The 11,771-nt window shown below is 54.4% G+C and overlaps 1 protein-coding gene across 1 annotated transcript; it reads left to right on the top strand.

Annotated features, from left to right (window-relative positions):
• Positions 1–848: 848 nt before the first annotated feature.
• On the top strand, positions 849–6,901 carry VGLL2 (vestigial like family member 2). Its single transcript, XM_086632122.1, is given in 5 exon segments — positions 849–878; positions 880–930; positions 3,262–3,553; positions 5,222–5,734; positions 6,861–6,901. Coding segments are annotated over 5 exon segments (927 nt in total).
• The last annotated feature ends 4,870 nt before the right edge of the window (positions 6,902–11,771 follow it).

Below are 11,771 nucleotides of genomic sequence, written 5' to 3'. Positions count from 1 at the left end.
TGCCCGGTGTTTGTAATTCCTCAGAAGTTCTGAGGAGATTCCTCCCGGGGAGCGACTGATTTTCCCTCCTTCGCCTCATCAGAACTTTCAGTTCTTGTAACTTGGGTAGCGGCGTTTTCAGGTGGACGCCGGTCTCGGTGGCATTTCGGAGGGGGGAGCCCAGACCCCTGTCTTTCCCGGAGCCCCACTCGGCCCCCGTCGGCAGCGGGGCCCGACGAGGCGGGGGCGGCGGGGGCGTCTGGACCGGGGGCGCGGAGAGCTCCGGCCAGAGCGCGGCCCGGCACCGGCGGCGGGGCAGCAGCCGGCACGGTAAGCACGTGAAACGAAACAAATCAAATAATGGAAGGAAACGCAGCGGGAGATGGGTTGCCCCGCTGGGAAAGCGGCCCTCCCGCTGCCGCTTGGCTCCTCCGCACTTCGCGGGCCGCCGGCGGGACCCTGCGCGGCCGGGGCGGGCGCCGGATGCCGGAGCTGCCCCCGCTCCTCCCGCCCCGCTGCTCCCGGGCAGCCCCGGCTGCAGAAGGGGGATCTCCCCGGCTCCCCCTATCCCTGCCCCTCGCCGGGTCTGGAGCCGGGACAGAGACATTCCCCCTCGGAGCCCAAGGAGCCCCTCCGGCCCCAGTGCGTTTGCCGGAGGGAGCCGCGCTATAGGGAGGGAGGGAGTCGGGAAGGAGGGCAGGGAGGGGGGGGTTGTCATCTCAGCCCAGCGCGGTCTCATCCCCCCCTCACTCCTCCCACCAATGAGTGGTGCCTCTTAACCCCCGGGAACCTCCCTCCCGCGAAGCACAGCTCCACTTTGCAGAACACGAGTTGATGAGAAAAAATATAATTCCCGGCGGCGGCCAGCCATGAGCTGTCTGGATGTTATGTACCAAGTCTAACGGTCCTCCCCAGCCCTACTTCGCAGCAGCCTACAGCCCCTACCCCCAGGTACGTGCCGGGGGCAGCGGCGAAGAGGCAGAGGGTGGGAGGGGTGTCGTCTGGAGGATGGCCGGCTGGGGCCTTACCAAAAGGAAAAAGGGAAAAGGAGAAGGGGAGGGGAAAGGCGTGGGTGTGTGGGGGGGAAGATCTGGGAGCCTGCGATGGTGAGCGGAGCAGAACCGCATCCACCTTGGCGCGGGGCTCGGCAGGGTACGTACGGCGGCGGCGACCGACGGGGCTGCGGGCTGCCTTGGAGCGAGAGGACGATTTTACCGCTGCGATGGCTTTTTAGAATTTTTTTTTGTTTTTTCCTTTGCCGGGACGGGCTCCATCCGAGCGCGGCGGGTCAGGGCAGCGATGCCCGCGGTTTGCAGTGGGTCCGTCGGGGAGGGCTGCTCCGGGCATCGCTCGCCGCCTGCGCCCCGGCATCCCGGCCGCCGCCGCGGGAGCCACTTCGGGCAGATATTTTACCAGCCGCCTTGGAGAGGTGCTCCGGAGTTGCCCTCTGGAAGTGGAGGAGGCGGGAGCGCCGGGATTTCTTGCTGCGGGGTTTCCCCGGTTTGGAGGTGTGGGAAGACGCCCTGGCTCCGAGGGGGGCAGGGTTGCGGTGCGGCGGGGCTGCGGCGATGCCCCGCGCTCCCAGACCGCGCTCAACGGCGGGACCCCGGCCCGTCCGCCGGCCCCCACTGGGCTCCCGGCGGCGGCGGCCGCCTGCGAGACCCGCGGGGTATTCCGTGGTCGGGAGCCACGTCTCGCTGCCGCGCTGCCTGCAGCTCTGCCCGGGCTGTCGCGGGTATCGATTAATCGATATTAATCGATATTATTCATCGATTATCCATTCCGATGAAAGGATCCCGTCGGCCGCGGGGCTGTTTTCGCGGCACTCGCAGCTCGCCGTGCGCGGGGAACTGCTCGCCCCGGGACGCGCACTGCCCTGCGTGGGTCAGGGCTCGTCTCCTCCCCGCGCCGCACCTGCCACGCGCCGCTTTCCCTTTCGCCCTCTGCGTTTCCCTTCTTTTCCTTCCCCCTTATTCCTTCCAGAAATGAATTCTTTCCTCCCCCAGCAAAACGAAAAAGGGGACAGATAGAGGCAAGCAACACCCCGGGCCCGGGTCGGCCGGCAGCCCCCGCCGTGTAGGGCCGGTGCGGCGAAGAGCGACCCCGCTCCGCGCAGCCCCCGAGGCTCCGCGCAGCCCCGCGGCTCCGCGCAACCCCCGGCGTGGTGGCCCGTGTGCCACCTCCGCGCCTGGCCGCGGGGCCGGAATACCTGGTACAAAATAGCAAATGATGTCTTCCCCCACCTTGCCTTCCCCCCGCCACCGACCTCCCCCCGCCCCCCCTCTTCCCTCCCTCCCCCCCGCACACGGCTTCGTGACATTATTTAGGGGGATGATCATTACCTCAATGGCCGAGCCGGGAGCCAAGTGGAAAGGCGGTCGTCACGAAGGAGTGACATTATTCTATATCTCGCTCTGTCCCGTCCCCTCGGTGCTTCCCCCGCCGCCCGCCCCACGGCTCTGCCCGAAGCGGCCAAGCCTGGGCTCCGCGTCTCATCGCTTATTTCTAAGAAACTCCCAGCAGCTACGGACACGCTAAAGCGCGTAAAGAGAAGATGGGAAGCATCCAGCAAACTTCTCAGCGCCCGCTGTTCTCCCACCCAACGGAATCCAATAAAACCAAAATAATCTTGTAGGAAATACCTGGAGCTTCTTGCTGGCCAGGGAAATGCTTTTTTTTGGCCTGAAATGTGTTTGAGGCTGCTAGACGACTTTTTTTTTTTTTTTTTCCCCTTCCTCCTCCCTGTGGGTTACAGGACATCCTTTGGGGCAGATTTTGCGAGACGGGACCTAGCGCCTCTCCCCTTCCCCCCACTGCCGGCGGTGTGCCATGGGGGCGCGGCCGCGGCCCGCCCGCGACCCCCCGCCTCGCCCCCACCCGCCCCACATTTCCATCCCCTTGGCAGCCGCTGTCCCCTCAGAAGCCGGCCTGCAAAGTGCTTTCTTGTGCGGGATTTCGTGCGGGGGACCCACGCGTGTGACCCCCGCCCGGCCGCGCCTGCCCCGCACGGAGGCTGTCTTGCTCCATCCCGGTCGGCATCTCCGGGTTTCGGGCCCCCAGCCCTATTTTCAGCCCCTTCGCTGCCTCCAGCTGCGGGGTGGGTGGGTGCTGGGGGTGTCGCGGGGGACACGGCGGGCAGCCGAGGACTGGACTCTTGCATCCCCTCGGAAAGATCGCGGGAGTGAGCTCGGCGCTGCATGCCGGCTGGCACAGGGAGGACCAGCGCACCTTGCAGTGACCGCTTCTATTTTCTCTCCTTCCTGCCCTCTCCCTCTCCTCCAGAAACTCGCCTTTTACTCCAAAATGCAAGAAGCCCCGGAGAGCGGCAGCAGCGCCAGCGCCAGCAGCTCCTTCTCCGGCCACCCCGCCGCCAGCATCAAGGAGGAGGACTGCAGCCCCGAGAAGGAGCGACCCCCCGAGGCCGAGTACATCAACTCCCGCTGCGTCCTCTTCACCTACTTCCAGGGGGACATCAGCGCCGTGGTGGACGAGCACTTCAGCCGGGCTCTCAGCCAGCCCAGCAGCTTCTCCCTCGGCAGCGCCAAGGCGGCGCGGAACGCCGGCTCCTGGCGGGGTGAGCGCGCAGCGCGGCGCGGCGGGGACGCGCAGGGAGCCGGGGGTCGTCCCCGTCGTCCCCGCCACTCCACCCCGGGCACCGTCCTCCTCTCCGCTCGCCGGCTGTCCCGCGCCCGGAGCCGCGGGCGGCTTGAGCTTTTTAGGGGAAAAAAAAGAACAGAAAAAAAAACCCTTCAGCTCATGCCGGTGGCCCCGGGGGGGAGCGGCCTGGGGGGCGGTCGGGGGAACGGAGCCGCCTTTACCGCACAGGCTGTTTACCGAAGAAGCCGCGGAGGGACCCGCTCCGTGCGGCTGTGGCAAGCCCCTGCCCCGCTGACCCTGCCGAGGAGGCTTAAAGTTTAGCGCGGTGGCAATCGAAGACGGGAACAAAGCAAAACAAAAGTGTGGGGGCCATCTCCACCGGCTTCCCACGGCTAAAAATCAGATTGTGTGTGTCCCTGTATCTCGCTCTACATATATCACCACCCTGGTTGCTGCTGGAGCAGAGATGAGGACCCCAAATGTCTGAAAATGAGAGCTTTCAGACATGCCTACAGCAGTGACCCAGTGCCGGCAAGGCTGAGGCCATGGCTGATGCGCAGCTCTCCATAGCTGTTCCTGATTCACCTTGGATGGGCCCATGGGGGTACCTGGGGCAGAGAGGAATAACACTCCCCACTCTCCTAACTGTCTGGTGGACAGGTATTTTTGGGGCATTTTGGGGACCTTACCCTGCAGGGCAACCTGCTCAGCCAAGAGCCAGTCTCTCAATTCCTCCATGAATTGCTGGCAGTAGTTTCTAAGAACGAAATAGTAGTTTAAATATTTCATGGGTAAAAGATATTCAGTGCTGGAACTGATGGCAGGAGAGTTCTTTGCTCATCATGAACTGCTTCCCCTTTTCCTTGGTGATGCCAGGCACAGAGATGACCTACCTCCCTGCCAAACATGTATTAGGAGCACAATTTTGTCTTGGGAACAGTGTGCATTCCCAATTGATAATACATAACATCTGCCTGCACTGTTAATAATCACCAGTCCACCTGACATGTCTCTTACTGGGCAAAGAAAATGTAACGTCCTTGTCCTTTGCCCTGCCGATCTCCAAAGATCTGCGGAGTGCTTCCCAAATACCAAGAAACCAGTGTTAGTCCAGAGTAATAAATGGGGAATTGCCCCCAGATATTTAGAAAAATTCAAGCTGGCCCTTAGTTGCATCTCGCGCTGTTCCTGCCTGCTTTGAAACCACGCTGAGGCTGCAGCCACTTTTCTGGCAGGGCCTGGCATCCTCTGAGATGATGGGCCTAAATGCTTGGACAGCGAGATTACTTACAAGCAAGAAAAATCCAACCCTGGAAATCACTGCAGTGCATAACAGGTCTCACTGAGTTTCACTGCTGAGCAAAGGAGACATTTCCCTCGCGTTACATACGAGACCCAAATACATGCTAAGAGAAATAGTTGCAGTTTCATGGATAAACCCTGGGCTAGGTGTGTTGAATGTTTAACTTGAGAGGAATCTGTATTTGTTGGGAGAAATTTCTTGTATTTGACAGTTCTGGAGAGGATAAAGGGAATGTGAGGTCTTGTTTGGGGGGATCTGGGGAGGGACAGAACCCTGGGGAAAGGAGACAAGGGCTCGCTGGGTGTGCTCATTGCTGCCTTTCTCTCCCTCTCCCTTTCCCAGATGGCTCCTTCCCAATGAGCCAGCGCAGCTTCCCACCGTCCTTCTGGAACAGCACGTACCAGCCCTCCTCGGTCCCCGCCACCCTGAGCAGCCCCTTGGCAGCTGCTGCCCACAGCGAGCTGCCCTTTGCCGCTGCCGACCCCTACGCACCCGCCTCTCTGCACGGCCACCTGCACCAGGGCGGTCCTGAGCCCTGGCACCATGCCCACCACCACCACCACCACCATCACCACCACCCATACATTGGGACACAGAGCACTGCCTACCCCCGCCCCGCCGCCATGCACGAGGTCTACGGGCCCCACTTTGACCCCCGCTACGGCTCACTCCTGGTGCCCACTGCCTCCGTCCGCCCCCACCGCCTCACGCCCGCCTCGGTGCCCACAACCGTCAGCCCTCCCTGCGAACTAGGCAAGAGTGAGGCAGGCGCCGCCACGGCCTGGGCAACGCCGGGACCCTTCCCCAACGCAGCAGGGGACATGGCACAGAGCCTCAGCCTCAATGTGGATGCAGGTAAAGAGCTGCCCTTGGTACCCCTGGCTCAGGGGCACCCTGCCCACTGCCTCCTTCACACCATCCGTAGTAGTAAGGAAGGAGCCCTCATGGTGGAGAGACTGGGCTGCTGCACTGGGAGAATAAATTGGGGGTGCAAGCCCCATGAGAGACACCTGAGTTCTGCCCTGGGTGCCCTTCTTGGGGCTCTCAGGCCACACAAGTGAGGAAGGGGAGAGGGAGGGTTGGACAGCGAAGCACATCACCCCCACACAACATCCTTTGCATTCCTGGCACCTACAAACATGCCCTGAGGGTACAGGTTGCTTTGAGGTCCTCTTGTCCTGGCCCTGCTCTTGCCTTGAGCAGCGAGAGCTGGGAGCAGGACAGAGCCATCCCAAAGGTCATCGCTTGGCTCCCTGAATAGGCTGCCCTGAGGGCAGAGTGTGGGCAGCCACAGCGGAGTAGGTCATTTCTAGACCTGTGCAGGTTACCTCCTCTCCTTACTTATTTTCCTCCCAGTTTTTGAAAGAAAAGCACAATTGCATGTGCTGAGCAGAAAGGGAAAAGCTTTTCCCCTGGTAGCGGTACCCTGTGCCTGGTGGGATGTCTGGGAATAAGGCTGTGTGCTCCCAGCAGTGTCAAAAAGGTGACACAGGCGTAGCCAGCAGTGGCAGTTCCTGGAGTCAGTGGTTGTGGAGACACAGAAAGCCGGCTCTGGCAACAGTCCTCCATGCTGAAGTTGGGTTATCTCAGCCACAAATGGCTCCTGACGGTGCCCTCGCTTTAGGCAGGATGGACATGTGCCTGTCTCCAGCCTAGCTTGGGCTCTTCTTGCTTCATGGCCTCCTGGGGCTCTGGGAGCCCATGCTTTGAACTGATCCTCTGATCTCAGCCGGCAGAAATGAAGTTTGTCTTTCTCTGTCCTTAAACATACCTATACCTATTTTTCTTCTTCCCTTTTTTTTCTTCTCTCCGTTCTCAGGTTTGCAGCCTCAGGATAAAAGCAAGGATCTATACTGGTTTTAGAGCTGTCCTTCACTCTTCTTCCCCTGGCTCTCCCCTGTAGATCTCTGCCTGTTAGACAAGGTGGCATTCAGAGCTGAAATCGGGGCAGTTTGTAACAGCTTCTGATCTTGGTTTGCAGCTCGCCGTTACTCCTTCTGTGGTGGATCCCTTCTGAGCTGATGTGCTGACTCAAAGACTCCCAGATCCCCCCCTTGCCCTTTTCCAAGCCCACCGTGGCCCTGCAGCTCGGGGAAAGACAACGGGACTTAAAAGGACCTGGCACTGCAAGGACCGTACTTTAGACTTGTTTCGGAGAGGAAAATCCTTCTGTTGCAAGAGGAGAGCCGAAACGGTTGGACTTCTATTTAAGCTGACCCCACACCCAGCACTGCAGTCAGACTACTCTGAAACTACGTCATGGATGGTGATGCAAAACCACTGGCCCTCGTACGGGGGATGGAGGAAATCGTGGGGTTTTTTTTTATTAGGGGTGTGAATATTTTTTACGGCGGTGAAAATTATTTCTCAAATGCAAACATGGGAAAGCTACTTAGCAGTTTTTTGAACTGGATTTTTACTTTATAGAAAAGTAAAAGGGAAAGAAACTGGAACTCACAAATATTTTCAGACTATCAAGGAACTGGTCAGATTTTTCAGCTTTGTGGTTGTGAGTGGCAAGTGTCTGGCCGGGGCCACCTGCCCTGGGCTTGCAGAGATGCAGCTGTTCCACGCACAACTGCTCAAACCCCAGAAAGACGAAAACCAAGGTGGCGCTTCTCAGAGTTTGGCACAACATTTGCATTGGATATATAAAGGTTGTTTGGTTGTGGTTTTTTGTTGTTGTTTTTTTCTTACTAGAAACATTTTCTGGTGAAAGTAAAACTCTCTTAAAGCAGAGGGAGGAAGGAAACCCGTGAAGAACGGCTCGCCCTCAACACGACAGCCTTTAAGGGGAACACCAGAAGGAAAGGAGCATGATGGACAATAGGTCTGAGTTGCCTCTAACATTTCTCTTTGTCTACTTGTTGCTGTCATTTTGTCACTTTAATAGTTGTTTTGTTTTGTTTTTTTGAAAGGGGGATTAAGATATCTACTTAACAGTAGGAAAGCTGCATTAAAGGTATCTCCTTCTTTCACCCTGTGTGCTTTTATGAAGAATTAATAAGAAAAATGAAGCAAACTGGCAGCTTCAGGATGAAACAGGAAAAATACCTGTAGTGTGGATGAAGTGAGTTATTTTATTACTTTGCATTAAAGCTAAATAGAAATCCTAGCAATTGAAAATATTTTCTTAGGTAGCAAAAAATACAGTGATAACTACAAACGATAAGAAAATGCAAGATTGTTGTGGTGCTACATTTCAGTGTACGGTGTATCTGTAAGATGCGTTCAAGTAAAGGGGCTGCTCTGTAATAATGGTATTTTTTCATGAAGCTCATAGAAGTGGGGACTGTAGCATTTGGCATTGCTATCGCACTGGTAAATTAAAATGCTATTACAGGGTGATGAATAATTAATGAAATAGTGAAGAAATGGCTATTTCCCCTTGTACTTAAAAACTGACTTTTTTACAGGCAAAATGTCTGATCTTAACACTACCATCTTTGGGGTTTTCTTCTGTTTTTTCTTTACGCAACGTCTTTGAAAGCTGAGAAAGTTCAATGCATGTAAGAGGAGAGTCCTAACATTACTCCTCTGCCACTAGGAGAAGCAGTAGAAAATGGACTTTTGTGCCATGATGAGAGTTTTTACCTTCTGCCACTCTCACATAATCTGGCATAATGTTCACCAAGTGTCAAAAACAAAGTGTGTGAGTAAATACCATGAGAAGCTGGCAAGGAGCTGCTTTGAAATATACTGTGTGCAGAATGTCCCTGGCAAGAGCTCGGCAAATGGCAGGAGGTGACTTGCTGTGATTCCTTCAGCCAGTTGTACCCCTTAGTGCTTCACCCTCAGCCTCCAATTAGCCAGAGCTCAGACAAGCTGTAAAGGGCAAGAGAAGGACTCCAGAATTTGTATTATCAGTTAAACCAAAAATGTTCTGAAGCATCTATTAAGAAAGAAGGCAGTAGCACTTTGCAGGAGAAAAGTAACTAAAATGGCATTTAACTTTATTGCTGCAGAGGCTTGGAGATAAAAGGATTGTCGAAGTTTGTTTTTTTTAAAAAAAAAAGTTTAATCTGGCTCTAGCACTGGTTGTGCTTCTCCACAACTGTTTCTTTTTTCGTTCTTTTTTGCCCCTCTCCTCTGCAATTCACAATGAGGAGGTCTGGGCAATATAGCCCAAATACGTTTGAAAATATTCCTGTAAGCACAAAGCAGTCATTTACTTCATTGGCATTTACAATTCATTTTGACTGTGAATGTTTTCAAGCATGAGAACTTATGCAACGAATACATGAATACTGGTTTTGACATTTGTTCTCCAGGTGCTCTTTTTTATTGTTGTATTGTGAAAGCATCCGAACACCAAGGTCCAGATTGCAGCTCAAGCTGTTGGATGTGCAAACAACTTTTTAAAAATGCTCCTACTCCGGAGGGATGGCAGTCTGAAAGCACATGTGCCCTATTTTGGCCAATAGTTGCAGAGCTTTGCTCACTCTGTGTTATTCTGACTCCAGGGGGTCTGCTCACAGCACCTACCTCTGAGGTTTAGGAGTGAGCCCTTGCAGGACTGGAGCCACAGCTGCTAATGGAGTAACAGTGCAAACCACCTTGGTGCCATTTCACAAGTCTGCGTTGTCCCTCTTTGCATCATAGGTTATTACTTGCTTAATCATGAATGTTTGCAGGAAATCCAGAAACACAAAAGAAGCCCTTCTTGTATGTTACGTATGTCCTATCTGTCACGTGCTTATCACACATGGAAAGAGCAGGGCTACGTGTCCCTAGTCCTGCAGCCTGAAGAGCAAATCCTCCTTTCCGAGCGTTGTGCAGAGGTTGGCATTGGCTTGTGCTTTCTAGCTGCCCACCTGACAAATGGAGTAGCCTGGCTGGGACAGACAAAACAGCTCCCGAACCACTCGTGCAGAGCCCAGGGAAGGAGGCAGAGGGACAGGATCCGCTGCAAAGCATGGCAGTACCGGGCGTAGTGAGAGTATCCGCTGCTGCTGAGCGAAAGCAGTTTGGAGTAGTTTGCAAAGTGAGCTCTGGGCATATTCACTGCAGACATTTATTTCCCGTTCTGAAAATAACTGAAAATTAGTAAAGCATGAAGGAAACCCTTTGAATGAACTCTGAGGTTCCCAGTGATCTGTCAAGGGAAGGATGGAAGCGGGGATGGGACACAGTATTTGTGGTCGTAGTCTCCATTTTATTTTAATGAGGGTTTGCTTCAGTATAGCTGCAGTGGCAAGAACGCAGCACAGAGCTCTAAGACACATATAAGTGCCCCTATACTCACAGTTTAATGTTGGAGAGCTTTAGGGTGATGTTGCTTACTTCCCATCTCCTTTTCCAGCGGGTTTTCCATAGGAGCTTCCAGCAGAGGAGGAGGAGGGGAGGAGATAAAGGGTGAAAGAGAGTCTGAGTAATCCTCTGTGCCTCCCCTGGACTGTGTGCTGCTCGTCTCCAGGAAAATGTATTTGCCCTGTCTACTCCTTGGGTCAGGAGGGACGACCGTCCCTTCTCGCCTTCCCTTTGAAGTCCTATTTAGGTTCATGACAAGCTCTAGCGAGAGCTTAAAGGTTGGTCCCTTCCTAGAAGAGAGGAAAATGCTGCTAGTGGCTTTGGATGCACCAGGGTTCTCTCACTGGCAGTTCACGTGCATCTTTTTCTGGCCAAGTGTTGTAATTAACATGCTCTTTTGATTAGAGAGGGTGAGCCAGCTCCTCTAGGGGTTTGCAGTGTCCTGGCTGGATTCCCTGGCCTGCCACCCAGGGGAGCAGTTGCAGCAGGGGAAAGGGAGAGACTTGCCGCGTGATTATTTGGAAGAGTGAGGTACTGATTTTGCAGGAGTACGGAAATGGGAATAGAGGATAGTTACAAGAAAAAGAAGAAAGGAAAAAAAGGAAAAGCAAAATAAAAGAAAAAGAAAAGAGAAAGAGAAAGAGAAAGAGAAAGAGAAAGAGAAAGAGAAAAAGAAAAAGAAAAAAAAAGAAAAACGGAAAAAAAGAAAAAGGAGAAAAAAAGAAACAGAAAAATAAAAAAAAAAAAACGAACAAAGAAAAAGAAGAAGCTTTACCTCAGTCAGCCCTCAAGCTTTGGGGCTACAGCCTTAGGAACCGTATTGTTAATTTAGTTCCCAGCACGGTTAGAGTGTTCTCTAAACCAACTGTACTGACAAGCAGCTCCGGCTAGCAGGGTCCCCCTCTTTGTGTCCATCTCTAACCATACAGGAGTTCCCTTTGCAGTGCACCTTCCACTGCATCCACAGCCAGGCTTAATCCGTGAACAACATGCAACAAATCTGTGAGTGTAAACTGTAATGGAGAGGCACTGGGGTGTCATGTCCCCTCATCTCCTGCCCCTGCTCTCTCTGCATCAGGTCCTGCAGGAGAAGGGGAAGGCGCTGGAGGAGCCCATGCAGGGTGCAGGGGTGCAGGGTGTGCGCCCCTGGACCCCACTCACACGCACGGGCGCCTCCCTTTGCTGTGCTTGGCTGCAGCTCACAAAACCACAGGCTGACAGAGGACTGGAGTGTATCTTTAGGGATGTGTCTGTTTCTTGTTTACATTCGTGCTAAAAGCAGGATAAATACCAAAGAGGAGAGCTGTCCCATTAGAAGATGTAATACCACGTTGGATGTCACGGAGGGTTCCCTGCCTCCTCACTACATGACACATTCTCTCCTGTCCCACCTGGCCCAAGTATGGCTGCAAGGCACCCTCCTTGTTCATAGAATCATAGGGGTTCATCACACCCCTCCTGACTGCTTCACTTCTCCCATCCTTGATCTCTGGCCCCAGCCCTGACTCTGCATCTCATCCCCTTTCTGTTCTCCTGCCTCATCCAGCCTCTTCCCTCCTGCACTCACTCCTCTGCTGCAGCAATGAGAAGCAAAGGAATGGCATCAGGAGGGACACAAACTTTCCTACTGATGCTGTTGGCA

Source organism: Tauraco erythrolophus, chromosome 2 (assembly GCF_009769465.1).
Source record: "Tauraco erythrolophus isolate bTauEry1 chromosome 2, bTauEry1.pri, whole genome shotgun sequence".
Taxonomy (NCBI): domain Eukaryota; kingdom Metazoa; phylum Chordata; class Aves; order Musophagiformes; family Musophagidae; genus Tauraco; species Tauraco erythrolophus.
This window is presented reverse-complemented; position numbering and strand designations above follow the sequence as displayed.